General features: G+C 51.9%; 1 protein-coding gene across 4 annotated transcripts; it reads right to left on the minus strand.

Annotated features, from left to right (window-relative positions):
- On the minus strand, nt 1-27,937 carry LOC120734777 (cullin-9). 4 transcript variants are annotated; one of them, XM_040033731.1, is made up of 45 exons: nt 27,736-27,937; nt 25,153-25,848; nt 23,343-23,497; nt 22,639-23,244; nt 20,174-20,315; nt 19,912-20,102; nt 19,387-19,573; nt 19,090-19,302; nt 18,821-19,013; nt 18,420-18,621; nt 18,153-18,343; nt 17,882-18,078; nt 17,650-17,798; nt 17,484-17,572; nt 17,169-17,274; nt 16,871-17,098; nt 15,259-15,349; nt 14,618-14,789; nt 14,431-14,536; nt 14,257-14,352; nt 14,011-14,186; nt 13,452-13,579; nt 12,898-13,083; nt 12,627-12,653; nt 8,636-8,778; nt 8,376-8,558; nt 8,134-8,291; nt 7,861-8,059; nt 7,616-7,787; nt 7,379-7,524; nt 7,151-7,277; nt 6,864-7,069; nt 6,528-6,784; nt 4,697-4,814; nt 4,361-4,609; nt 4,140-4,280; nt 3,903-4,067; nt 3,271-3,434; nt 3,091-3,184; nt 2,890-2,964; nt 2,501-2,611; nt 2,297-2,414; nt 2,083-2,216; nt 1,375-1,466; nt 1-1,289 (listed from the first exon to the last, which is right to left on the minus strand). In XM_040033731.1, the coding sequence occupies exons 1-45, from the start codon at nt 27,875-27,877 to the stop codon at nt 1,067-1,069; spliced, it is 7,944 nt and encodes a 2,647-aa protein (XP_039889665.1). In that variant the 5' UTR covers nt 27,878-27,937; the 3' UTR covers nt 1-1,066. The 4 variants fall into 4 exon arrangements, with proteins under 4 accessions (XP_039889665.1, XP_039889664.1, XP_039889667.1 ...); XM_040033730.1 differs by having other exon boundaries at nt 12,627-12,656; nt 27,736-27,936; XM_040033733.1 differs by lacking the exon at nt 27,736-27,937 and adding an exon at nt 26,601-27,405 and having other exon boundaries at nt 12,627-12,656.
- Nucleotides 27,938-27,976: the final 39 nt, after the last annotated feature.

Raw genomic sequence — 27,976 nt, forward strand, 5'->3', positions numbered from 1 at the left:
TTGGCATGTAATCTAATTACATTTGAAAGTAACTGAAGAGTAGCAGAAAAAGCTTTTATTTAGTTTTGCTGGCTGAAGTCGCTCGACTCCAATAAAGAAACCAGAAAAGCATCTCAGAACATCAATAATATGAATATAAGATCTCTCAAAATTACAGCAAAACTGGAGCTCAGGCGACATCCCAGAATCCCGCAGGGCAGGAAGTCGTCCAACAGCATCAAACGGAGCAGGGGACAGTCTTTGCTTAGCAAATGAGAAGCGATCGCTCGTTTATTGCAGTGATACATTAGAGACCAGTTCTGCTCGACCCATCAGAACCATCAGCATCGATTTTTTCAGATGCATAGAAACCGCAGACTCTCAGAACACGTAAAAACCTCCAAACACGGAGACAGGAAGTGAGTTTCTTCACTCGCTAACGAAGGCAACGTCCGTCAAACGCAGAACCGAAGGCAGAACGCGATGAGGAGGACGAGCGAGAGCCGGACCGGCAGTCCGACTCCGGGTCGCCGTCCGGTTTCTCACCTTTACTCTTCAGGAAAACAAACATATGATTCAGGTGCGGAAGCAGGACCGAGGCCGGCCGGAAAACAAACCAAAATCAGAGCCGGAAGCTCCAATCAGAAGTCGTAAAAATATCACGTGAACTATTTTTCTGAAGGGAGGAGAAAAAGGAAAACCAGCGTGAACTGGTTTAAACTGGTTTAAGTCAGCACAAGTTAAACTGGGGTTAACCAAATTAAAACAAAGACCTTTGAACTAATCCAAACGGGCTCGTTCTAGTTTTAAAGAGCGAACAAACAGGAAGTGGTCACATCAGGACGTAGAAATCTTTTTTTAAACTCAGAGCTCGTTCCTGATTTTGACCCTCGCCTGCTTCCGTACTCTGAATGCAAATACAGGAAGTGTGATACAGAAGTGAGAAAGCGGGTGCAGCTGTGTTCGGGATGAAGGAGGACGTCTGTCCCAGCGCCCTCGCAGACGTCCTGAGGTGGCGTTGGATGGCGGTGCAGAGGGTGCGGGGTCACGGCAGCACCTGGGTCGCCCTCAGGCTCTTAAACCCGAGTCAGTCGAAGGGGCTGAAGTCCCTCTCCAGGTTCTCGGACTCGTCGTCGTCGGAGAAGAAGTCGTCCTCGTCGATGTCGTCCTCGTCGTAGTCCTCGTGCCACTCTGGGACGTACTCTTCATCGTACTCGTCGTCGTCGTCCTCTGCTTCGTCGCCGCCCTCCTCGCCCGTGTAGTTGTTGTTGTCAGAGTCTCCGGAGTGGGACGCCCGGTCCGACTTGGACCTGCGTGAGAGAGCGCGCGTCAGTGTGTGCACGTGCTCAGTACGCACCTTCAACCTCGCTTTACGTTGCAGGAGGCGTTACTCACACTTTGTTGGCGTCGGCGTGGTTGGACAGGTTGGAGGACTGAGTGGACTCTGGTTCCTGGCTGCCCTTGGACTGGTATCCAACACGGAAGTCCTGGAGACAGAAACAGGAAGCAGTGCAACGATGACATCACAGAACATCCCATCGCATTTTGTCAAGAGGTCAGAGCAGCGCCCTCTGAAGAAACAGCTAAAGAAGCTTTTATTTTGATAGGTTTTATCGTTGACCGAGGCTGCTGACTAATGTGGTCATGACACGACAGCGCGTGGAGGCGGAGCTCGCCGTCACAGCTCTGACAGTAAACGCTGTCGATGGTTTACGGGCCGTGTATTTTCTGAGAGTAGTGAAGGCGTCTGCCTCAGAAATAAAGTTGAGAGTGAAGCGACTTTCGCCTGCGCCGTTCTTCACATGAAAACGCCACCGCAGGAAGTGTCAACAAATCTGCAGCACCAAACACGCTGAGCCACCGCCGTGGCGAGATCTTTCTAAAGCGTTGGATTTAATGTTAAAGACTGAAAACGTGCACAGCTAACTTTTTACAGCGTGCATGATTTTCACTCCGCCCACTGCAGGAGCATCTAAGCCTGTCAGAGGAATCAGCTCCGTGATGCGGGCTGAGGTGCGTTCCCAGTTCTGTCATCAGAGCCGTGACGCTCGTCGGCTCACCAGCTCGGTCTCACGTAGACCGAACTGGTTCTGGAGCGAGTACCTGGGTGGAGTGCTGGAGGATGGCGAGGAGGCGCTCCTGGATGCGGCGGATCAGCTCGAGTCCAGTGTTCAGGTGTTCGGGTTTCAGCAGCCGCACGCACGAAGCCAGGTCGGTGCACTGCAGCAAAGTCTCCTCTGAGGAGAGAAAACCAGCAGACACACCAGTGAGACCAGTTCACACAGGCCTGACAAGGATCAGAGGATGGGAGCCTCACCCAGCAGGATCTGCAGAGCGTTGGTGTGCAAGTCCAGAGCCTCGGTCTGCTGCTCCATCACGTCCATCTTCTCCGTCTCCTGGTTGTAGTAGCTGTACACGCAGGAGTAGGCCAGCACCTGCAGACAGAGCGGAGGGCACGGTAAGGACACGCTCCGACCTCAGCGGGAGCGGCTGAGGAGGAGGAAGACGACGGGGACGATACCTTCCGAGCCTGAGCGAGGACTTTACAGGCGTCGATGACGAAAGTCAGAGACTTCATCTGCAGAGCCTCATTGATGGACGACACTTTGTTCTCCAGGTTGATGGCAAAGTCCTGCAGACACACACACAGACACCACCCGGTCTGTCAGCTACGTCACTGTGTGATTAAATACAGCGGCAGCCTTAGCCTGGAGCTTTCCACAGTATTTTCAGAACCCCGACCCCTGAGCTGGGCCGGGGGTTTCAGCAGATGCAGGTGTGGGGTTCATTTGAAGCGCCTACATCACCTTGAGTTATCGCATTGACAAATTTATACTTATGCGCTCTTCGTACTGACCGCACGGCCTGTAGCGGGCCACAGCGGTGCTCTTTGATGGTCTGTAGTCATACCTTGGCCTGATGGTGGAAGGTGCATCTCTCGTTGTAATCCTGGAACTTCTTCTCCTGCCGCGCCGCTTTACTCACCTGCAGACAGATAACACCTTTAATGCCAGCAGCTCACCACAGCTGTCCATAAGGAACACAATGTTCACACTGTTTGCTGTTCTGATTGGCTGACTTGTGTAGTCACATGACAGCATGTGGACCAACCATGGCAGAGCAGTTGTAGTAATCTTTGTGTGTTGGTTTCCATGGTTTCAGGCAGCGCCAGCAGAAGCCATGGTTACATTTGGCACAGGTCATACTGAGGAGAGAGGTCATCGACATCACCGTTACCAGCACGTCTGTGCGCGTGCGTGTCTGTGTGTGTGTGTCTGTGTGCGTTCGTACTGCAGGCAGCCTTCGTTCTTCTCGATCTGAGCCTGGCAGCTCGGGCAGCGTTTGGAGATGAGCTTGGCGAGGTGTTTGCTCTGAGCCTCCATGCTCATCCCTTCGTAGTAACCGCCGTCGTCCATCCACTGGGACATGTGACTGCAGCTCGCTGGGTAGTGTGCCTGCAGGAGGGGTGGGGGGAGCGGTCGCATGTTTACATACCTGGCCTTTAAACAGTTTAACGCAGCAGCGGTCACCCGAAACCCAGGTGCTGCGACTCCAACACACAGACTGTATAGAGAAGATGGACATGCACCCACTGGTTTCTGTGCTTCGTTTGGTGCGATGAGCAAGAAGGTCACCTGATTATGGAGCCGCTCACTCATTGGCTAACGGGATTTGACTGACAAAGCATCCGCCAACAAGGATGCTCTGCATAATCTTCATGTTTTATTCAGTTAGACCTGGAAGGACCAGATCAGGTGACCAGGAGACTTTAGCCAATCAGACGTCAGGGGAGTTGCCCCCTGCTTGACACTAGGCAGAATGCAGGTTTAGGTCATCTTTTTATACAGTCTGTGGTAAAACAAGGTTCCCGTGGGAACTACAGCTTCACCTATAAACTGAAAGCATGTAAGGTGACCTCTGACCTCGGGGAAGTTGCAGCTGAAGCAGGAGGACCAGCAGCACTTTGAGCAGGTCGCCATGCTGCCCGTGTTCTCCTTGCAGAGGATCTGATCGCAGCCCTGAGGGTTGGTGCACCACGTCAGGTTGGAGCAGCACTCCACGTAGCCTCTGAGCAGGGCGTTCTCATACTGCGGAGAAGGAGGAGCTTAACACCCATAGACGGGACAGGCAAACCTGAGGGTGGTCAGGTGGTGTGTTACCTTGGCGATGGTGTCCTTGTCAGTGAGGACGCTGAGGAAGAACTGGGAGGTGGGCTGAGCCTGGCAGTCTGTGATTGGACAGTTGCAGTTCATGATCAGGTTCTGCTCGATCCTCGCCGTCAGGTACTCCTGCCAGCACGACTGCACGACACACACACACACACACAGTCAGACTCACGCCACGCCCACAGCAAACATCAAGAACTGAGAGCGGCGCTGACCCTGCAGCAGTAGTGCATGCAGCTCAGCGAAGGCACCAGCTCCATGCCGCAGCTCCACGGGCTCAGGCACACTGGGCAGGTGGAGGCGGGGCTCGGCGGCGTCTGAGGGTTCAGGAACTTGAGTCCGGCAGCCACGATGATGGCGTCAGGGTCGTCGGTGTACCGCTGCACCAGCAAGTCCACGTTCCACTTACAGTGAATGAGGAGGTGCTCGGCCCGGTCCAGGTCCAGACTCAGCGTCCCCGCAACCTGAGAGGACAGAGAGGTCATCTAACGCACCTGAGGGGGTGGAGACTACGCCCCATGAACCCCTGACCTCACTATGCAGCATCTCACCTGTTGAACCGTCCTCTGCATCAGCTGACGAACTTCATCCTGCGTCATCGTGCGACCCATCGAGAAAAGAACGGTATCAAGAACGCCATCCTCGAACCGCCGCGGCACAGGCACCAGACTGCAACACACACACCTGAAACACTCACACGCTGCAGGAGGACTCTTTGATAATCAATGAATACGATTATTTTTTAGTTAATGTATCAGTTTCAGACTCTCCAAACTGGTGTTTTTACTTTGAAAACTCACCTGGTTTAATACAGGTAACACTGACTCACTGCCCCCTCCTGTGGCACACAGTGGTATTGCACCTCGCTCACATCGGTGTTTAACATTCAATCTTAGTTCAGTTTTTATTTCACAGTGAAGAAAACTGGGAGTCATTTCGTTGAATGACTAACAAACGTAAAAACCAAAACGCCTCCAGCTCCAGACCATTTAACAGGTGACACCGAGACAGCGCCCCCTGCAGACCAGTCTGTCAAATTTACACTGTTTTAAAAAAGTAAAGGCGTTTGTGAAGGTTTACGTTCTTTTGAAAGTCTCCGTCTCTGATGGCTCCTTTGTAAAGAGTACGACTGTTTGTGTAACCTGTGCTGGGACAGGAGTGTGCGCCTCCACCGACTGCATGGCAGTGTGTGTAATACCTGTAATCAGCATGTGCGCTCCTCACGCTCATTATTCAGTTTCTGGTCCTGACATGTTTTGTCTCATTGTTATCGCCCTCACCGACTCTCATAGTCAGAGGAACGTGGAAATGACCCACGGTCTGACAGCAGCAGCGTCTGTCCATCGTTTCATTCTGCCGCCTCTCTCATTCGCGGCGCTGTGAACCGTAAGGGCCGGACCAGAAAACGTGCAGCTGATAAACAGCTGAAACCAGCCGCTGCAGGAGAGCAGCTCAGGTCCCGATACCCTCACAGTTTAACGTGGACGTGAAGCGCTACACGCAAAGCCTCATTTACCCCACGGAGCCCCGCCCTCAGACACTGACACAGGTGCAACTCTGTCTGTGAACCTGGGTTGAAGAAATAACAGCTTCAAGACAAAGCTTAAAAAGTTTGACATCATAATGTGCCAACCACACAACGTCATGCGCCAACCTGACAGAAGATGGCGCTACGCCTGTTTTTAAACCCAGGTTCACAGCCAGCGTTACAGCTGTGAGAGCCTGAGGGCTCCGTGGGCCTGCGTGTAGCGTTTCACGTCCTCTTTAATCCAACGATGACTTGTACGCACAGAGACGAGCTCTGAAGAATCACTGCAGCTCAGTTTGATCCTCATCAGTTTATTTGTCAAAGGTTTGCTCGTTAATCAGCATTTTAAATCAGAACAAACAAAATCAGCGTTTAAACTTCATTTTCTTCTTCTCTTTAAAGTCGAGTTCGGCTTCGGTGTGATGTGAACAGATGTCAAAGGTCAAACAATATTTACAACATCGTGTCTGATCCGTTTCAGCAGCTTTGTTTCACAGACGTCCGATTTCTGATCAATCGGCCGATCAGATAAACGTCGAGCCGATCAAGATCAATCGAAATTTACAGCCCATTCGAGTCTGTGGCCTCGTTTGAGGCTGGCAGACCGCCGCAGGCCCCAGCACCGCCCTTTTCTACAACTGCATTCCTATTGGATGATAATAAAGACAAAGTGCTATAAAAAAAAAAAAAGCTGACGTGAGTGAATAAAATAAAGTCAAAGAAGAAGAAATGAGAATTCTTCTGGTTCAGAAACGCCGTCTGTAAAACAAAGCGCTCTCCTGGCTAAGCAGGGCGTGGCTTAGCTGAGACTGACAGACTGAACCCACGTGTGAAGTCAGAGGTCGCGGTCACACCTGATGTCGGCCCGGCTGTCGGAGGTGGCGTCCTTCCCGATGTCGGCCCGGCTGAAGGAGAACTGGGCCTGGCCCTTCTGCGGCGTGGATGGGTCCTCGGGGACGAACTCCACAATGTGCGGGTTCTCGTCGTTGCGGCGGATGCAGCCCTTGCTGATGACGTGCATGATGCAGGACAGGACATCGCTGGTGCTGCAGCTGAAACGGCCCGAGCCCGGCGAGCGCGACGCCTCCTGCTTCTGACACGAGTCCAGCACCTGAAAGAGAGCGGCGCAGGTCAGAGCCTTGACATGCCACCACGGGCTTTTATTTTGAAGGAGGCAGGCAACCTCTGACCTTGAAGACGAGGTTGTCGATATGCATCTCCTTCTCCTGCTTCATGATGTGGACGATCAGGCAGTAGATGTAGTTCCTCTTCCTCTCCAGTGTGCCCGCCGCGTCCTCATCCACGTTCAGATACGTCTGTTTGGGCAGCAGCCACACGGACGCCGGCGCGCCCTCCTGGCTGCGAGACGCCACCTGCTCGTTCAGCTGCAGCACACCTGATGCAAAGAGATGCAAAGTCAGAAAAGACGGACAGCGGTGCTGACACACGCCGTGTGCGTTTGTGAGGCGGGTCTGACCTCGGGCGGGGTCGTCCGGGTGACTGCAGGACAGCGGCCCGCCCTCGCCAATGAGAGGCAGCAGAGCGTGCAGCAGCACGGTGGCGGAGAGGCCGCTTGCCTGCAGCAGAGCGTCAACTCGAACCTCCTGCAGACGCACAGAAACACAAACATCACACGCACATCAAACTACGCACTCACTCCTCCAATGCCACAAACGCGGCGGGCAGCGAGACCACGAGGACCTACCTGCTGGCTGTTGAACTGCAGCAGCACGAACATCTGCAGCGTAGAGACGTGCAGCGTCCAGCCGCCGAACTGCAGCTCGGCGTGCCCGAGCCACGTCCACTGCAGCCGCCGAGGCTTGGAGTGGCTCAGACCATATATGGACTGACCTGCAGACAGGAAGTAATATCCGTCAGTTAGCGTGAGGTAATACTGGTTGCTGTTGGAAATAGGGGTGCTGATGTGGGTGGAGGTGCTCACTGTGGGTGTAGAACTGGGTGAACTGGTTCAGGTAGGAGCAGAGCTCCGGGGGGAGGTGCTTCGCCGGCTCGTCCAGGTAGCAGAGTGAAGAGACGGCCCAGCAGCGCGGCGACAGAACCAGGACCTGGACCTCCGCCTCCTCCTCCAACTCCGCCCACTCCTCCTCCATCACCTGCAGAAACAAGGACACACAATGAGACCCTGCAGGCAGCGATGGGTACCTGGGGGCGGGGCAGACATGCAACCTGGTCGTGCTCCTGCAGGCTGCGGTCCAGCTGCTGCAGCCGGTACAGGTGGAACTCCTGCTGCAGCTCGGACGACTCGCTCAGGTTCTTCAGCATCTGCTGCGGGAAGCGGCTCGGGAAGCAACTGCCGATCTGCTCCGCCACGGCGTGCTCCAGCCACACGTTCCCCTGAGCCAGCAGCCGGTCGCCCAGGTAGTACCTGCACAGAGCGCGAGACGGTGAGTGTTAGAGACGCGGGACGCTCGGCGCAGCACGGCGCTCGTGTGATCGCACCTGTAGAAGTGCTCGAAGGTGCTGGCGAGCTCCAGGCCTGACAGGAAGAGCATCGGCTCCAGAAACTGCTGCAGCCGCTCCAGAGTCTCCACACAGCCGGATGCCATGCCGCTCGCCTGGATCATCTGATCGATGTACTGAGCGAAGCGCTCGCTCACCTGTGTGCAGCAAACACAACAACGTCACACCATGCACCGAGAACACGAGAGCTTGGACGGACGCGCAGCGGCGCAGGCACTCACGTGCATAGCTCTGAGGATGGAGAGCTGCAACAGGGCGGCAGAGAAACCGTGCCGCAGGGCAAGGACGAAGGCGGTCTGCTGGCCAAACAGCTCCTCCATGGCGTTCTTCAGCCGAAGGTAGAGCCGCCGATATCGCTCCACGAAGTCCGGCAGAGTGCAGCTCGCCTCCAGGAACTTCTTCACCTGAGGGGAAAGAGTCACGTTTAGCTCATTAGCATCTAAACCCTCAAACAGGAAACAACACTGAACAGCTGACTCACCTGGCGTTGTACCACTCCCTGCCAACAGAGGGCGATGCCCGCGATGCTGCTGCTGCTCTTCACTTTGGGTTTGGCTGAGGACGATGAGGAGGAGGAGGTGGAGGCGGCTGCGGAGGCCTCTTTGTTCTTCCCTTCTTTACCATCTGCAAGAAGACGACATTTCAGACGTCGGATTTGGGGAGCGCACGCTCGCCGGCGATGAGTGACGGGGAGGTGAGATGAGAGCGCGGCAGCCACAAACGAAAAGTGAAGCCGAGCGTCGGTCCTTCTTTTCCCACTGAAAAGAAACCGCATCAGGGACTGCGATGGGAACAGGAAGTAAACAAAGAGCGGCCCAACTGAAGGAAAACGAGATGGAGGACGGGCGCGTCTGAAGGAAGCCGAATGTTTCAGTCGGTTCAGATGAGGACGAGGAAGGTCGCTGGGCGCCGCCTGCTGGAGGCGTTTCTAACAAAAACGGGTGCTTTTGGGCTGCCTGTCAGACTCCTCCCCCAGCATCAGCAGCTACAAACATGTGGCAGCAGCCAGCAGGGGGCGACACCAGCTTCCTGCCCTCATGTGGACGCATGAAATGTCAAAGCGTAAAAACCAAACTAACAGGGTCCGACTGCAGCGCCTCCGCCCTCTCAGGCACGTTTTAGTTGCCTCTGCTGGTGAGGAGGGGGTACTGCACCAAAACAGAGCGCCACGCCACCGTTTAAAAACCGAAGGGTTCACTTTAAATCCGACTCACAAACGCACCACAAACAACAAGCTTCACCTCCTCTCAGTATGTTCTGATCTGACGGACAAACAACAGGCGAGTCTTTGATGTTTCCTTTGTGAGGTTTTAAACAGCAGACATGTAAATTCAATGCAAATATTTTATCTATTCGTAACACAGCTGTTCACACCGAACGCATCACTGTGCACAACGAATCTGTGGCATTTATTTTTCAGATCAAGGTTGATGTTTCAGATACGTATAAACACATCTGACCAATCAGATGTATAAACACATCGGATTGGTGCTGCTGCTCAAAACGTACGCCGGTGCTGAAGACAAACAGTGAAACCGACCCGTTTTACCTCAGACGCTCACCTACACCTCAGTGTCACTCAGGTGCCAACAGGAGCTCAAACTGCTGACATCCTGAACGTCTTAAAACCATCACGAACACCCTGAAACATTAAGAAACCAGCGTGAAACCATCCAGCTTCAGCTGCAGGATCAAACCAGGAACTGCTGCTGCCTGCGTATGAGAGCTGCATGAACCCAGAATCTGTTTCTTCCTTTTCTGGTTTAGTAAAGTTGCGACCAGCTCGTCATCGCTTCATGTCGATTCCTCTTTTGTTTTTGACGACGCGCTCGGCGAGTGCAGGTCACGCAGCCGTTCACATCCCGAAAGTATTGAATTTCGTGTCGATTTCATGCAACACGTTCACTGTGACGGCCTGGAGGTTCCCGACAGTCAGGCTGAAGCCTTTAACCCTCTGGGGTCCAGCGTGTAATTGGCTGTTTTTGACCACTTTTGATTCTACCTCTATATTTCACCTTTAAAAACTGTTTATCTTGCCTTGTTTGGTATCATCATTTTCAGCACCACCTCAGATATTTTTTGAGGTTATTTTTTCCATTTTGACTATATTAGCAAAATTGACCCACAAACATGTTTAACGAATCATTTTCATAACTTGAAATGCAAATAGAAATTGTACATTTCTAAAAATTATGCACAAGTTTTGCAAACAACAAAGTTATATGGTACTATTTACCTAAAAATGCAGCCGAGGTCTCAGGCGTGTTTTATATAACCGTTTACATCTATTTACAGAACAATCAGGTGTGCTGCATCAAAGAAGACGGCACACAAATTATTTGTGCCAGTCCAAAAAACTAGTTTGTGTTCAGTGTAAGAGAGGAGAACAGCACAGCCTAAACCTGCAGGTCTGACAGCAGGAGGTGCATCAGTCCAGTTCACACTGGAATCTGCCTTCGACGGCTTTTTTGGAGCAAATATGAAATTCAGCAGTCTAACTGACACACAATATAAAACAATGACTACACAACACACTAACTACAGCCTCCAAACACGCTAAACGTCACTAATCATTTTTTGATTGGCTGACATGGTAAACTAACACCAATAGGGAAGGGCTGTTTTTTTCTGTTTGCTAGCGCTGTCCGTGAAAACGCCGTTCTTCCCGCTGTGAACGGTTTTGTTCAGGAAAAAAACATCGCGTGTATTTTTTAATCATAACTCTGGTTTTACGTGGCCCATCGACACAATTCAAAAACTGGTATATAGTTTGACGTCTGCACTTTCGACTAGAGCTGGGCGATAGAACTTTTTCTCTATAGAAAAATTAAACTATTGTGATAGACCTCACCGCTCTTGTCCTCTTAAAAAACAAAAAAAAGAACCAATCACAGCCGCAGCGTCACGTCACGTGACTTGTTACGTACAGCACAAGTGCCAAGCCGCACACGTGTATTTGTTTGGGAAGCAGCCAGCGACCGTACTGCCCGGGTAACGGAGGAAATGAGTGCGCCGACTAGAAAAATCAACCGAGCGTGACCGAAGGTTACCGAAGAGAAAACAGATGATGGTTCCGATGCCGGAGAGATTGTCGAACGGAAGAGCCACAGAAGTTCTGTAGTGTGAAGGTATTTCTGCTATTTCAAGTCTGACAAAAAACAGAGTAGCGTGCACTGTAAATTGTGCCGAAAGCAAGTCTGGAAATACAATAAACTGGTGCAGCTCAGTCTCTGACTGGAAGCGCTGATTCGTCATTCGGCTTTTGTCAGACTAACGTAACTGTTACAACTGTTTGAAAAGCTCAGCTATACAACAAGGAGAGATTGAGAATTTCCTTTTAGTTTTAGTTTATTTGAAATTGACAAAAGTTAGTCAGTTTTGTCTGTTCTTCTGTAAAACAAAGATTTTTAGAATTAATATTTTGTTTCTAAGTGGAATTGACAGTTTAGTCTGTTTCGTTTGTTCTGTTTTCAAACTTAAACGCTTTAGCGGCTGCCTTTTGTGTAGTTTGCAATATTTGCCTTTATTTATCTGAAAAAGTCTCATGTTAAGCACATCTACCCTGTTGAACTTATTATGGGAAATAAATATTTAAATCAAAACAAGCTGCTGATTATTTCACATTTTACTTGTGAGCAACGGCACATTTAAATCTTACAAATATAGTTATTTGGCTGATATCGTGATAGATATCGTTATCGCCTGAAATGAAAAAAAAACATATCGTGATATGAAAAAAAATCGCCCAGCTCTAGTTTCGACCCAAGTTGAAATGGAGACTCCGAGTCGCTGCATTTTGTAGCTGTGTCGTCTTAAATTGGTCATGTGATTTTGACGCACCGAGGTGTCCGTCGACCCCAGAGGTTTAAGCTCCGCCCAATCATCAGCTCTGTGGGATGTTTGAATGCCGACAATGATAACTAAAAGGACGGCACGAGATCACCGTTTTTATGGAGACTGAAATCTTTTTAAACTCTCCCCATGAACGACCTGCGACGGCGTCCCCGTGGCCTGAATGGCGGGCGGTCACCCTCAGAAGGCGTCAGGTTGAGTCTGCGTTTTCTTTTGTTCGGGATGAAATACGACGGCGTTACGGTCCAACCCGGAGATGGCGGACGAGCTTGCGTTTTCCTTTTGTTTCAACGGCAGGAAGAAAAGTGAGATCGGTCCGACTCGTGCCGACCCTGACGTGCACTTTGACCCCTTGGACCTTCAAGCCCAGCTGTTTTTTTGGAGTCACAGGTGAGTGTGAAGCACGGCTGACATCAAGCAGCCATCATCGCCCTCACTGTGAGGTCACTTAAACTGTCCTCACAGTCACCGTGACGACGCCAGACTCAGGATGGCAGATCTGAGACTGCGGCCGAGGTCAGATAAGAACGCTCAACCTGATTGGCTCAGAGAGGAGGAGGGAGGAGGAGCGCAGCTGGACCCTGGAACAGACGTGGCCTCTGAACTTTGCTCTTACTTACTCTTCAGCTCTTTGCTTCTGTTGAGACCTTCTGGAGACAAAATAAACTCCTTTAAGTTATTAACATCCACAAAGGGTCAAAGGTCAGCTTTTAAACACACATTGCTCCTGAAACACAACTTCCTGTTTGTATCATCAAAGATCCTCTGACCCCGACCACCACTGACACCTAAAGACAAACTAATGCACTTTAATCCCAGGATCAGACAAACCCAACAGGAAAAACACGAGGAAGCTATCACAATAAAAGCCACGAACATGCGCCGACTCACTGGATTTGACGGGCGGTTTGAGCTCCTCGCCGTCCACTCGGCTCGTGTCCACGTGGACCAGCAGGTGCGTGAGCCGCCTCACTCGGGAGTTAAAGATGGTGGCCCGACTCTTACAGCGGCGAGGCGCCTCCGAGTTATCCAGATATTCACTGAGCAACCAGGACAGAGGGCTGCACGCAGAGGATTCTGGGAACACACAGACATCGCGCCGCTTTAACGAGGTCATAAAATAAAACATTAGAATTCAATAATTAATAATGTCATCAACGAGGACGACCTGCGGCTGTAACGGGACAGGAAACCATGTTTCTACAGACACGAATCCAAACGCTTCGATCAAATCAACAAACACAGAAAACGAACCTCAAAATCTCCGACAGACATAATACACCAAGACAACGTGAACAACTACACACAAAAACCACAACAGATATATTCATGAAGACACCTGTGTGTGTGTGTGTGTGTGTGTGTGTGTGTGTGTGTGTGTGTGTGTGTGTGTGTGTGTGTGTGTGTGTGTGTGTGTGTGTGTGTGTGTGTGCGCGCGTACGTACCTGTGATGCTGTGAACGATGGGGGTGATCAGAGCCTCCCAGCAGGTTCGACCCAGGGCTTCGGCTGCCTCGGCGTCCGGCAGGAAACGATCGGCGAACATCTGCTCATGTCTTAGAGCGCTGTTCAGTCTACACACACACACACACACACACACACACACACACGTTTTTCCAGATACTTGTACTGGACTAGATGCAGTAATAGAGTATTTACTAGTACTCTAACAGTATTTTCAGTGAGTATTTGTACTGCAGCCGTTCACCATCACGACTGAAACGCCGTTAGAGCGGCTTGGCGAGTTTCTCGTGGTTGCGCAGACACGCTCACAACGAGCTGGACTGTCATTGGGCACGCCCACAGTCTGAGCACACGTGAACGGTTTGCATGTAAAACTTTGTGCTCTAACGTTTCCTGCAGGCTTCTGCGTCCATTACAGAAAACATCATCTTTGCTTTCTGACACGCCGTACTTTACAGTACTGTCACGTCATTTTAACAGTATTTCCTGCAGTACTTGTACATGCTAGAGAGCGGCAGTACTCTGTATGCAGTATTCATACTTGTTGAAGAGCTGCAACAACTGCGTCTTGTCCTCCATCACCTCCTGACACCAGGTGTGGGCCTTGGTGCTGTAGAACAGGTAGGTCCGGCAGCACAGCTGCTCCTTGAAAACGGGCCAGAACGTCGGCTTCGGACCGAGAACCTCGAAGCCGTGGACGCGGGTGTCGATACCGCCCTGTGACAGAGAGGGAGGGGTCAGCGAGAGCACGGGAAGCTGAAGGAAGCTGACGTGAACTCTGTCTGACCTGCTGGCACCGCTTGACCCTGATCTGGACGATGGGCCAAAACCGGGTCATGTTCTCCAGCAGAACCACGCGGCTGGCCGACGGCGGCACATTCACCTGCGGAGACGCAGACGGGACGGGTGAGGGAATGCTCGGAACGAGCGCAGCACGAATTGTATGGAGACTCGCACTCACCGTGTTGAGCTCCGTGTTGATGTTGGTGGGCTCGTCTCCCCCCAGGACCAGAATCCGGGCCGGCATGTAGCTCGAGTCCTCGCTGGCCACCAGGATGGCGAGTTGCCTGAGCGGAGACACAGACTGTCAGGTGTCAGCGTTACCCAAGTGGCGGGAGGAGACAGCGAGGAGCTGGGGCCCCGCCTACCTGATGATGACGCCTCTGTGCATGAAGATGTTGATGAAGTGCGAGCCGGTGCAGCCGTTGGACTCCCAGTAGGTTTTCGGGTTCTTGTCGGTCAGCTTGTTCGCTCGATGGTGATTGGACGACACCTCCACCTTCTCCCAGCATTTGTCCTCCTTCAGCTCCACGCTGGACCCTGGACGCAGCACAGACAGTTAGAAGCACACCTCCCCCAGTGCGCCAACAGCCCCTCCCACTGCAGATCTAAGGTAGAAAAGCACCACCGGAAGGCAGCGTGAAGCGGCTCTGCTCACGGAGCTCAGCGAGCTGTGAAACCAGAGCGACGCCGATTATCAGCAGCCTTTGAGGAAACACACCACCTGATGCCATCCTCCACCTGTGACACTCAGGGCTGGATTTAAATCTGCACCAACAATAACACACACTGTATATAAAAGATGGACACCTGTTCTCCAACCTACGGTGAACACTGAGGGGGCGGCTCTGACTGTCACACTGCATGCTCATTGGTTACTGAGACGTCAGTCATGAGCGAGCTACGCCCGTTTCGCACGGCGGCGGGTGGCTGCCACGCCTAACACTCGACCAGGATTGGACGTTCACTATTCTTTTGTTTTGCGGTGAAACGTCAGGATTTAACCAACCTTGGCACAGATTCCTGAGAAACACGTCGAAGAAGGGAATGTTGATTGGCTGGTGGCTGCGGCGGTGCTCCTCAATTTGCCCCAGCACCATCTGACAGGAAACGGGAAGACGTTGCTTTAGAATCAGAACACTTTATTAATCCCGAAGGAAAATAAGGTTTCAGCAGGCAGCACGCTAATGGCGCATGCGCACTTACAAAGGAACCTTCTGACCTACTTTACACAAACATCACATTGGGGAGACACGTCAGAGGTCGGCTGATAGGAAAAAACAACAAAAATACATAACATGAGGTGAGAGGAGGAGAAAAAAAAAAAAAAAAAAAAAACCTCCACTCAGACTGAGAACAGTTTGATAACAGAAAAAACACCTCAGCACAAAAAGCACATGACTATCAACACACCACAGAAACACAAGACAAGCAACAGGGGCGGGTAAAGGGTGAGAGAGAGCCGGTGTAGACCGCGCATCCGGTTCTGCAGCATGTCTGCGCTGGTCCAGTCGACCGCCATCTTCCCCGGGAGGGCACAAGCATCGAAGGCGTTTGGAAAGGGAGGGGGGATGAGTGTGTGCATATCAGTGTATATGTATGTGTGTGTGTGTCCAGAGTTCAGCTGAGACAGTGTCCTTCGCCCTGCCAGGCTAAGTAAACAGTCTCCCAGCCAACCCAGGTGGGCTTGCATGGAATGGGAAGGAACAGACTAAACACAGTCGTTATCAGGGTGTTGTTGTTCAGCTCCAGCCTTGAGACCGCAGCTGGCGCCAAAGGGGTCTCCGCATGAAGTGATGGTGCTTTTTACTTTAGTGCGAACAGCTCATATGAATTTCAAAGCTGTTCTACAGTCCAACACTGGTCTCTCAACCTCCCGTTGGAGCGCCGCGAGCTTTCTATGATGTTTTCCAAACTTACGCTCCGTGATGTTGTCGTTCTTTTTGCTCAAAGAGCAGGTTCTGAGAACTCACGACCGCAGTGCACTTCCCCAAGATGTGATCCAATTTGCGCTCAAAGGTGTTGTTCGATCTAGCCCTTCCAGATGTAATCCAGTCTGCAGTCAGAGGTCTTATTCTGAGTATTCACAGCAGCCGTAGCCTCTCCAAGATCTTATCCGTGCTGACTCAATGAGCCCATTTTGAGAAACTCACGCCTCTCCCATCGTTCCAATCCCAGCGGGCAGCCTTGGGGGGGTTTGAACAGCCGGTTCTTAATTCTTCGATAAGTCAGGGCCAAGCCAGCTCCGATCAGCCAGAACCCTGTTACCATGGTTCCGAATAGGTAGATATCTTCAGCACTCAGGCTCACCCGAGCCCAAACTTCACATTGAGAAAGGGGTGTCAATTGCATTTAGGGACCAGTTGATCCAATCCAGAATTCCTCTTTTAGGTTTTAGAGAGCAGACTGTGAGAGAGTGTTCCAGGGAAAAGTAATACAAAAAACACCAGACTAGACAAGGACACAAGAGGCTAAGCAGGGAAGCTAAGGGAGAGGAGGAGGAGAAAAGTGCGACCGCCTTCGCTGAGAGCCAAAGACGAATGTTTGCGTTTGAATCTTTACGTTTGCTTTCAACCGAGCGAGGGTCGTCTCCAGGTGACAGAAGCCCCACCCCCGTGTACCTGGATGCATCCTGCGAGGACGCTGGTGGTCATCTTCTTGTAGAGGCTGGCGTACTTCTCGCAGTCGGTGATGAGGTCTCGGAGCTCGGTGACCAGCAGCAGGTTGGTGCTGTGCTTGTCCAGCGCCTTCACCAGCGCCTCCTTTGTCCCCAGGCGGCACATGACCACGGCGTAGTCTTTGTTCAGAGACGCCAGCCGGTACAGGAAGCGGATGAAGAGCTGCACCACCTGCGGGAGGAAGCGGGAGGTTAGCGGATGTTGGCAGCTTTACCTGTGAGCGCGCTCGGAGCTAGCTGACCTCTCTGTCATTGATGAAGGCCGTCATGGAGGAGAGGCAGGGCTCGATGCTCTCGTGCCACGGCAGCACGTCCTCCTGGTAGTTGTCCAGGAACTTGTTCAGGATCCTGCGGGAGCGTAAAGAGCCAATCAGACAAGAGCATCCTCATCAATATTAAACATATTACATCCACTCAGGAAGAAGCTGCACAACGTGACTAAGCTATAAACGTGGGCGGCGGTGGGAGTGCACACCCCTTTACCAGCACCTGTTGCACCTGAACGCAGCATTTTGATCAATCATCATCAAGGTGAGCAGGGTCAGAGGTCAGCATACCTGAGGATGGACAGCTGGACGGCCCGATCGCCTCGGTGCTGCTCAATCAGACGGACCAGGTCCTGGTAGGTGTCCCGACTGTGAGTCACCTGCACGGAGACAAGACCCGGGGTTAGAAAACACACCTGCGGCGCGTGCACGTGTGCTCATGCGTGCGTCACATCACCTGGCTGCGCTCCTCCTCCAGCTGTGAGGCGTCGTCACACAGCAGCTGCTCCAGCGTCTGGATCACCTCCTTGGTGGCCGTCATCTCCTTCAGACTGACGACCAGCATCTGCAGCTCCGTGTCCTTGAAGTCGAGCTGCTCGCGGCTCTCTGAGCGCGCAGGTTAACGAGCACGAGTTAAAATTAGCACAAATCTGAATGGACTTTGGCGAGAGTGATCAAAGCGCACGTACCTTTGCTCTCCAGCTTGTGCACCATGGAGATGTGGTTAAGCGCAATGATGGCGAGCATGGTCTCGGCGCGGGACAGACTCAGACACTTCTTCAGGACGCTGGTGACGTCGCAGGCGACCAGCTGCTCCGCGAGGCTCTTGTGGTTGGAGATGAGCATGATGATGACGAGTAGCCCGTTCCTCACCGACGGCACGCAGCTGCACAGAGAAGGCAGTGTCAGCGCGGCGAGCACACGCCGTTAACTGTACTCGCCGACCCAAAAGTCACTCACCCTTTTGTGGTCAGCATGAGGTCGATGGCGGCCGGAATGGCGTCCAGCAGGCCTCTGGATCCCTCGGGCGTGGCCGAGCCGATGCTGGCAAAGATCTCCAGCATCATCTGGGTGCCTGACTCGGAGAGCGGCGGGCTGCTGCCTACGCTGCGCAGGTCGTGTTTGCTGGCGCCCGTGATGACCTTCAGAGTCTGAGAGGGGGAGGAGCCAGTCAGGAATCATTTCACAGCAAAGCGGCAGATGAGCAATGAACAGAAGTTTTCTCACCGCCAGAGCCAGCTGCTGCACATGCACCACGCCCGAGAACTCCTGCATGCAGGACAGGATGGCTTTGACCCCACCCTCGGTGGCGAAGGAGACCCTCCACTCGTACTTGAGCATGAGGAGGTGGGTCAATCGGAGCGTGCTGACGACCACGTCTTTGGAGGCGGAGCCGAGCAGCTCCACCAGCAGCTTCAGCACTTTGTCCCTATGAGAGTAACACGCCGTCACCTTCTACTTCCTGCCAAACACTATCACAACCGGCGCCCGCCAGCGCAGCAGGTCAAGTTTTTACGGTAACGCCACAAAGAAATAAGGCAATCTGACTTGTGACAAGACTCCGCCCACATACCGAGGGTGAAGGTTAACATCGGGACAACACAGGAAACCGTTTGGCGGTGTCTCACCGTACAGTCTGGGCCGAGTCGCTCCTCGTGGCGTTCTTCTCCTGCGTCCCCTCCACCAGCCGGGTGAGGAAGAGGACGGCGGCGAGCTGCTGGGCGTGGTCTGAGCCCGACCCGCCCTTCTTCAGGACGTCCACCACCTCCCCCAGCTTCTCCAGCACAGTCTTCTTGCCTTGAACCCGTGGGTTGTTAAACACTGCAGGAAGAGAACACAGGTGAGTAACAGCTCGCTCCGATACCTGAACCAAGTCTGGAACAGGCCCCGCCCCCACCTTTCATCTTGTCCTCCAGGTCGTCGGGGTATTTGCTGACGTCCTCTGTGGGTAGGTCACTCTCCGTCTCCGAGTTGCAGCAGCCAGAATCCACAGGAAGCTCTTTCTTGGCCTTTTTGGAGACGGAGCCCATCGCTGAGGACGAGGAGGTCGAGGCAGACGAGAAGCCCTGTCCTCCTCCGCCACCTCCACCCAGCCCGGACGAGCTTTCAGCTGCAGAGACGCACAAACGAGCACAGTGAGACAAGGGTGTGTCGAGGACGCGCCTTACGACAGGCGTGTTGTTTGTTTTCTTACCCAGCAGCTCTTCGTCCTCTAGGCTGGCTCCGCCTCTCTTCAGGTAATGTTTGGTGAAGGCGTGGGAGCACAGCAGGTCGCCGAGGCACGACGACGGCAGCTTCTGCTTCAGGTAGTGCAGCAGCTTCTTGGCCACGTCTCCGGGCACCGACAGGCCGATGAGAGACGAGTCGTCCAGCTCCGCCTCCTGAGGACAGACGTGGTGACAATCAGGCTTTTCAAACCACAAACCCGGATCACATTTCACTGCAGACAAGCCAGGCGGCCGCCGTCCCGCCCTCAGGCTCAGGTTGTACCATGTGACTGGGAGGCGCCCTCGCTCACCGTCGCTGCGATAAACTCTGCAGACTGATTTTTATTTTCAGAGAATGTTTCAGCTTCTCGCGCAGCGACTCTTATCAAAGGACATCAGGTGATTTAGCGGCACTCTTACGTCACAGGCAGCTGACGGTCAGATCCTCTCACCGCAATGATCCGCCTCCCCGCGCTCTGACTTTAAACCTCAAAGACGAAGGGGTCTCCTACCTGGTCGTCGAGGCTCTGCAGCAGGACGCCGTTGACCTCCTGCTGCTGCTTCGGCTCCAGTTTCTTGATGAAGAAGAGGATCTCCCACCACTCGGCTCTGCTCAGAGTGACCGGCTCCGTGTTCAGACCCTCGGACAGGTAGGGTAGAGAGTAGAGACCGCCGGGAGGCTTCGAGAAGAAGGTCTGGCTCACTGAGAGAAGAAGAGACGTGCTCAGACTGCGGAGGAAAGCAAAGGAGCAGCGGACGGTGCTCGGCTCTTACCTGCTGAGAGTTTGAGCGTCTCTGTCAGCGACGAGGCCTTCTCCTGTGTCTCCTTCTCAGCCTGACTGCTGCTGCCGCTGCCCAGGATCTCCACCATGTGCCAGTGGACCCAGTAAGTCCTGGACAGGGAGTTCCAGTACACCTGAACACAGCAGAGAGCGGGTCAGAAGCAGGCTCAGGTTCACGCTGACCCGAGTGCAGTTTCTAACTCAAAAATAAGAGCACGAAATGTGGATGCACCTCTGTGTATTCCAAGTGCTTTTATTTTGAAAGTATTCACAGTATTAAGCAAGCAAGCAATTTATTTATATAGCACTTTCAGATCAGCTGAACACAAAGTGCTGAACACTTGACATGCCAAACATGATACATTGAACATGTTAAAGAATAAGAAAAACAATAATAATAAAAAAAATTAAAATGACATTTAAAACAATAAAATCAGCACATTAGATTCAAACAATAAAATCAGGGTCAGACTGTGTCATAAGCCAAGGAGTAAAAATGGGTTTTAAGACGTGTTTTAAAAGTGGACAGTGAGGGGGCCTCTCTAATGTGCTGGGGCAGAGAAGGCCCCGCCCCCTCTGAGCTTCCTCTTGGACCTGGGTACCTCCAGGAGCAGCTTGTCAGCTGACCTGAGAGACCTGGGGGGTGAGTAAGGGTGCAGAAGCTCAGAGAGGTAAGTTGGGGCAAGACCGTTTAAGCATTTAAAAACAAACATGAGAATTTTAAATTGAACTCTAAGATATACAGGCAGCCAATGGAGTGAGGCGATGATGGGAGTTATGTGCTCTCTTGTACGAGTTCTGGTTAAAAGTCGTGCAGCAGAATTTTGGACCAGCTGCAGACGAGAGAGAAGTCGCTGACTAACTCCACAATACAGCACATTACAGTAATCCAAACGAGATGGAATAAAAGCAACGATTACCGTTTCAAAATGCGGCCTGGATAAAATAGGTCTTATCTTTGCCAAACGCCTTAAATAATAAAAACTGGACTTGACAGTAGCCCTAATTTGACTGTCTAATTTAAAATCACTGTCCATCTTAAAACCCAGGTTAGTAACAACAGGTTTAAAATACTCTGCCGGGGGTCTCAAATCAATAGACGAGGGTTCACGAGGTCCACTGAAACCAAACAGAATCACCTCAGTTTTGCTTGAATTACATCTTAGAAAGTTTAGGGACATCCAAGATTTAATGTCTTCTAGAGATGCTAGAAGTGGCTTAATAGCAGTGGAAGGATATTCCATGCCTTCTGAGGATGGTTCCCAGGGGCTGTAAATATAATGAAAAAAGCAGAGGCCCTAAAATTGAGCCCTGCGGGACCCCAGACTGAAAGGCGGCAGAGGAGGACTCATACCCTGAAAGGTTAACACTAAAAGTTCTGTCACAAAGATAAGACCTAAACCATTTCAAGGCAGTACCACGAATGCCTACAAGATGGTGCAAGCGAGACATTAAATGTTGTGGTCTACAGTGTCAAAGGCAGCTGTTAGGTCAAGGAGGACAAGAACATCATGATTGCCAGAGTCACAGGAAAGGAGGATATCATTAAAATCCTTTAAGAGTGCTGACTTCATGCTATGAAGGTTTTTAAAACCTGATTGGAAGACCTCTAGGACACCATTCTCCTTTAAAAAAAATCCATCAATTGGCAGTGTACAATTTTTAGACAAAGGACAACTTAGAGAGAGGCCTGTAGTTAGCCAACACAGTGTGGTCCAGGGCAGGTTTCTTAAGCAAGGGTTGTACTATTTATTTATTTAATTATTTATTTATTTATTTATTTTCCGCCTTCGTTGTATATTGGTTTCTCTTCTTCTTACTTTAGCACCTTTGTGGTTCAGCTACCCAATTTCACTGTGCAAGAAACTGCACAATGACAATAAAAAGCTCTACGTCTACTACTGCATGCTTTAAATTAGCAGGGACTACACCAGCTATTAAACTGCTGTTTATAACAGTAAGAACAGCCTGGCCTATGCTAAGAAAATCTCCTTAAAAAATTGTGGTGGGACAGGATCATTTGGGGAACCAGAGGGCCTCAGGTGGCCGACCACATCCTCTAAATAAGAAAGAGTCACAGGCTCAAACTGGTTAAAAACAGCAGAGCAAGGGATCGAGACAGAGGGGTCGGACTCAAACCAAGCACACCATTGTTTTTCTTGTGACATTGCCAATAAGTTTGATGTGTCACATGGCCCTCTTCCTATTGGAAAAACAACAGTTATCCAAGATGGCCGACTTCTAAATGGCCACCATGGTCACCGCCCATCTTGAGGAGTTTGCCCCCTCACATATACTAATGTGCCACAAACAGGACTTTAATATCACCAACCATTCCCATGTTATTACGCTGTATCCATAGAAACGGCCCACCCTGTACACTGACAGCCAAATCTTCCTCTACACCTGGATGAAGCCCCACCCCCTACTTCAGCCGACCTATACGGGTTTCCTCACCTGTACAGGTGGCGAGCCGTCGTTGCTGTAGCGAAACTCTCCTTCGTCGCCGGCGCTCACCTCCTCGTAGTCCTCCAGCATGCGGACCATCATGCCGCTCTTCAGGTTGTCCTGGACGTACTCCACGTAGGCGGAGCGGCAGGTGAAGTCCGAGCGTGTTTTGAAACCATTTGCTTTCTTCTTTGGTGGTGTGGCGGCGGGGGCCGCGCCACCGGAGCTGGTGGTTAGAGTGACAGGGGAGGCACAGAATCGAGGCTGAAAAATGGACCTGAGGACAGGGCGGGAAGCCTCCTCCCCTTGATCCTCCCCGCTAACCACAACTCCCGTGAGGTGGGCAGAGCCATCAAGCGGTTGGCGGTTACGGTCCCAGCCCATCACTCGGACCAGCTCCGAGATCAGGTTGGCCATGGCCATGGTGAAGTCAAACTCCCGCTGGACACGGAGCTGCTCCGTCTGGTGGGCGGAGCTGCTGGAGGAAGAGGCAGGAGAAGGGCAAGTGTCCAGCTTTTCAGAGCCTGACTCCACCCCCGCCGTGTTGAGCTTGTCCATCAGAGACGTGACGCACAGGTAACGCTTCACCAGGGAGAAGAGCAGCTTCCCGGGAATCTGAACACACACAGTCAAGCAGGTTTACTGCAGCGGCGCCCCCTGCTGGGCGGGGCCACACAGGCACACCTCTGACAACATAAAGAAATGAGTCTTACCTGCGGCAGGTGAATGCCCTCGAAGGAGATGCCGTGCTCCTCGGACGACGTGGTCTCGGCAAACAGCTCCAGCAGCGTGTAGCGGTTATCGAAGTCCATGTGTTGCTCGATGCCGTCCTGCTGGCTCAGAGACAGCAGCACGTACGCCCGGCTGCCTGCGGGCGACACGGCGGGACACGCCCTCAGCGCCTGACACTACTCGATAACAGATCAATAGTCGTTCCAGGAGGCACTGGCCCATACGCACACATTTATACTTTAAACCATTTACACTGTCAGCAGGGGGAGGAGCCAGGAGGGTGGAGGCAGTGTTTAACAGGGGCTTAAAACATCTGATCAACTTATTGATTAACTGATTTTTTCAGACCGTGTCAGATAAACGCGGCATCAGGCTCGACCGCGTTAGCGCTCAAAGCTCTCAGCTCTGAGGTGAAGACGAACGAATGAGGCGGAGCTTTAAGAGACGTCGAGCAGCTGAACACAGAATAAACCTGAAAGAATCAAAGCTTTAGACAGATGTGGACCAGAGTCCATTCATAAAAACGCTCATTTTAGCCCGAGTGTGGAGCTGCTGCTGATTGGCTGCCTGCACCGACGAGTGCGTTTCTGGACCCTGACCGTAACAAGTGACAGGACGCACACTTCAACGTGGCGGATGTAGACAGAGATAAAATAGTTCGTCAAAAGCTCCAGTGACTGCTCGGCTTCGACTCCAGCTCTGACGTAGAGAGACGTGAGGAGCAGTGTTGCTTCTCCAAGCAGGAATCAAACTGTTCCACGCCTTTGTGGCGTGTAAACATGGCTGCTGTCCCTGCCTGAGGCCTGTTTAAAGGTTTGAGTCATCACCCCTCGACGCTCAGGCGGCTTCTCCAAAGTCCAGATCTAAATCTTAAGGCGACCACGATCTCGGCGTCTTAACGTCAGCTTCACGCTTCTGTCTTTGATCATTCTGCTAACCTCGGCCTGCACGCCTCAAACGGCCGACCGCGGTGACACAGTACTCTGAACGTCCTGTACGCGAGGGCTCGCCCAGTTTTTTCTCGAGTCAGCTGAACATTTCTGTTGCCACGGTGACGTGATGTAAGGCTGTCTGAGGGTTCACAAACTAAAAACTTTAGTCCCAACATCATGACCGCCTCTGATTGGACATTCTCCCCGCTGGAAAACGCTTCTTCTCCCGATTCACGATCTCGGCAGCTCGATCTTTGTCGCGGTTTCCCGCTGAACGTTCTCACACGCTGACCAATCAGCAACACCTAAACACTGATGCAGCACTGGAGCACGCCGCCGACCTCGCCGAGCTCTTGTCGTGTATCTGAAACCAAACCCACTGAAAAACACCCCTCTGCTCCGATTGGTCAGCTGGTCAAAGTTTTATATTTTACGCCACATTTTAGAGCAAGTTGGGAGGAGGAGGCGGCGTAGCCTCGGTCTATCAGCTGATGGTACTCAGCACAAACAGCTGTGACGCAGAGCGCACAGACGTCATTATTCTGATCGCTCCTCACGCTTCACTTCCCATTTCATTCATCACTTAAACTCCAGAGCGCCGCCGCCGCCCCAAACCTTAAAACACAACTGACCGTCACACAGGCAGAAGACCCAGTCGGTCCTTTTTTAATATTCTGATGATTTTATCTCCCACAGCAGCTCCAGCTGTTAATTCTGTCCAACTACCGCTGAGAGTGTAAAAGAATACCGGCGCCTAATCCACCTGAGGACTCTGAAACGAGCCTGCAGTATCCTCACAGCCCACCGGGGGGGAACTAAACCCTGTGTCCGATCACAGCGCTGTTTAAAGACTGCTTACCTGCGTCATGCGAGGCAAGCGCGCGCAGCATCTTCCCGGCGCTTCGCCTCGTCTGAGTCTCCTTGTTGCACAGCAGCTCCATCAGCAGGTTGAGCGCGCCCGTCTCCTTAAAGACGCCAACGAGCGAGCCAATGCTGGCGTAGGCGCTCAACACGTGGATGGTGTGCATGATGTTGATGGAGAAGTCGCTCTTCTTGGCCATCTGCTTCCGGGCTCGGCACACCAGGTTCTTCACGTCTTCCTTCATGTCGGACAGCTCCACCTCATCAAAGGTGACGTCGGACGGGAACTCTGTGCCGCTTGAAATGCCCGAGTCGGAAGCCTCGCCGCCACGCTGCTTCTCCTGCTGCAGGGGGCGCTGGGAGTCCATCTTCCTCTTGCCCAGCAGTGTGGGACAGTTGGCGTACACATCCTCTGTCGACATCCACATCAGGATGTTTTCCGGTTTGGTTTCTCCAGACACGGCGCTCACGGACCCGCCCACTCCGGAGCTGACGCCGACCACCACGCCCGCTTCGTTGGCACCGCCTCCAGAGGTGGAGCCATCGTCGATGGCGACGAGGCACCAGCGAATCAGGTATTCCGTCTGCCCGTCGTGGGTGCGTCGCTGGCGAATCAGCTCCTCGGGATACGCCTGCAGTTTCGGGCCGAGCTGGACCAGCAGGTTCCCATTGCGGCGTTCGCCAACCATGGTCACTGATGGGAGGAGCCAGAAAAGGAGAAGTGGTTATTCAAAGAAAAGAAGGTCGCTTATTCATGTTTCAGTAAACTTACTTTACTGCATTCTGATGTCAAGATGTTCTAAAATGACCAAAAAAGGGACTGGACTTTGGCTTGAGGAAAGTGGCAACCAATGATCTCCAAACCAAACTCCAGTCAGAAATCTGCAGATTTTATAATCGTTATTCTTTCGGGTCCTCTCTTTAAAACAATTACTCTGACTGAACATGTGTGTGAAGGAGGAGGACTTCTGAAATGAAAGTGAAAGAGTAAAATATGCAGGCCCAAAGAGAAATGCCTCAAATTTTAACTGTACTTTTGTGGCGGGAATAAAGTCATGCAAGACCACACCGAGTTTTATTGTATTCTAAAATGATCAAAAATGTAACTGGAGTTTGGTGTCAGAGTTAAAACAGTGTACAACCAGCAGGTCTTCTATGACTTCTCATATAAAGAAACTAAAATTAACCAGAATCCGACTAAAGTTTCATCAGGAGGCCACGAGAAAATGACATCACTTGAAGTATAACTCCGTTTTTGTTGAGAAAGAGGAAAAAAAGGAAAAGTTGATCAACCCAAAGAAAATCGTGAAAATAACTAAAAGGACCAGAAAGTGAATGGAGCTGTGGCATAACGACAAGTAATACATGTGACTGTAGTGTGATGTCAGCGGTCACATCTGCACATTTCTCACTGGATTCTGAAGAATGTGCAGAAATCAAACTCACTGGACTTTGGTGATGGGGTGAACTCCATCACTCTAAGAGGATCACAACTCCGAGTGGATGTTGGTGTGAAATAAAACAGATGTGACGCTAGTTTGATGTCAGGGCAAAATTTGTGGATTTCTGACAGGAGTTCACTGGAAGCACAAAGTCGGCTGGTTTCCAGCTGCGTTTCGGCCCTGGGACGATCCCAGTGCGTCTCCCCGCTGTCAGCTGAGCGTGCGCTCCAACGGCTGCTAGCTTCATCGGGCTACGTCTAAAACTTGGGTAAGAAGGGGACTAATTTCTGGAGTCACCCGTGCTCGCCGCTGCCCTGCCTTTAGCGTAGTGTCATTAATGAAGTCAAAGTGACTTTTCATTGCATTAGCTCACTGACAGTCCTGTAGATTCAGGAATTAGCCGGGCACTTGATTTTTTTTAAATCTGAACGCAACAAGCTAACACGGCTGCTAAGGCTAGTTTGCTGCCGCAGTTAGTTTCACCTTTAACCGCAAAAATCTGCGCTTTGTGCGCACTTTGTCAAAGCTGCGGTACGCTTTGTTGGTTAACCTGCCAGCTAACTACCCATCACACCTAACCAGCCAACTTTTACTCATGGTGAGCCATATGGACGGAGCACTCAAAATGTCACACCAAAGCCCGTGTAAAAAAAAGCTCAATTTAACCTTAAATCGCCCGCTGATCAAACTCACTCACTCTTTTTTGCTCTATATAATATTCTAGTAAATTCGGCGCCTCCAACTTCCCGTTTTTAAACACAAGTTATAATGAAGTCTACATCCACAGTCTTGCGCTCTGCATCATCGTCACCTCAGACATACTTCAGAGGACGAGCCAACAGTTCCCGACTGAGCCCTGGTGGCGATAGCGTGCCGTATCAGAGTGCCGAACCGAAGCTCGCCACCGACAAGCCCGCCACACGTCTCAGACACGGACGGGACTGTGCGTGTTTCTGCTCTCCGAAGAGCGTTTGTTCTGAATTAGCAGTTTTCTGAAAGGAGTTTGGTGCGCCGCTCTCAGGGCGGCTCAGGGTGGGCTATGTGGATGTGAACGGAGGGCCTCCGGCAGGAAAGCGGTTCCGCGGGCATCCACGGCCCGGCCCGTAGGACCAGCCGAGTGTCAGGTAAGTCCGGCTTACCTACTGCGTCACAGGCCTTCCCCCAGCTCTGAGTGCCCCCCCTGGAGCGCTGTTTTCGCTTCCTTCCTAAGGTTTCGTTTCTCAGCCCGCCGGTGTGGCTCTGCTCGCTCTCAGCCAGAGCTCCGCACTCCTGGATGCGCATTTGCGCACTGTGACAGGAACAGCGTCACTAACGGCCTCTTCTTGGACGCACGCGCCGACACTTTTCTTCTTCGCTGGGTTCAAAACTACGATTGAATGA

The sequence above is a fragment of the Simochromis diagramma genome, unplaced genomic scaffold (assembly GCF_900408965.1).
Source record: "Simochromis diagramma unplaced genomic scaffold, fSimDia1.1 OVJJ01000176.1, whole genome shotgun sequence".
Lineage (NCBI taxonomy): Eukaryota > Metazoa > Chordata > Actinopteri > Cichliformes > Cichlidae > Simochromis > Simochromis diagramma.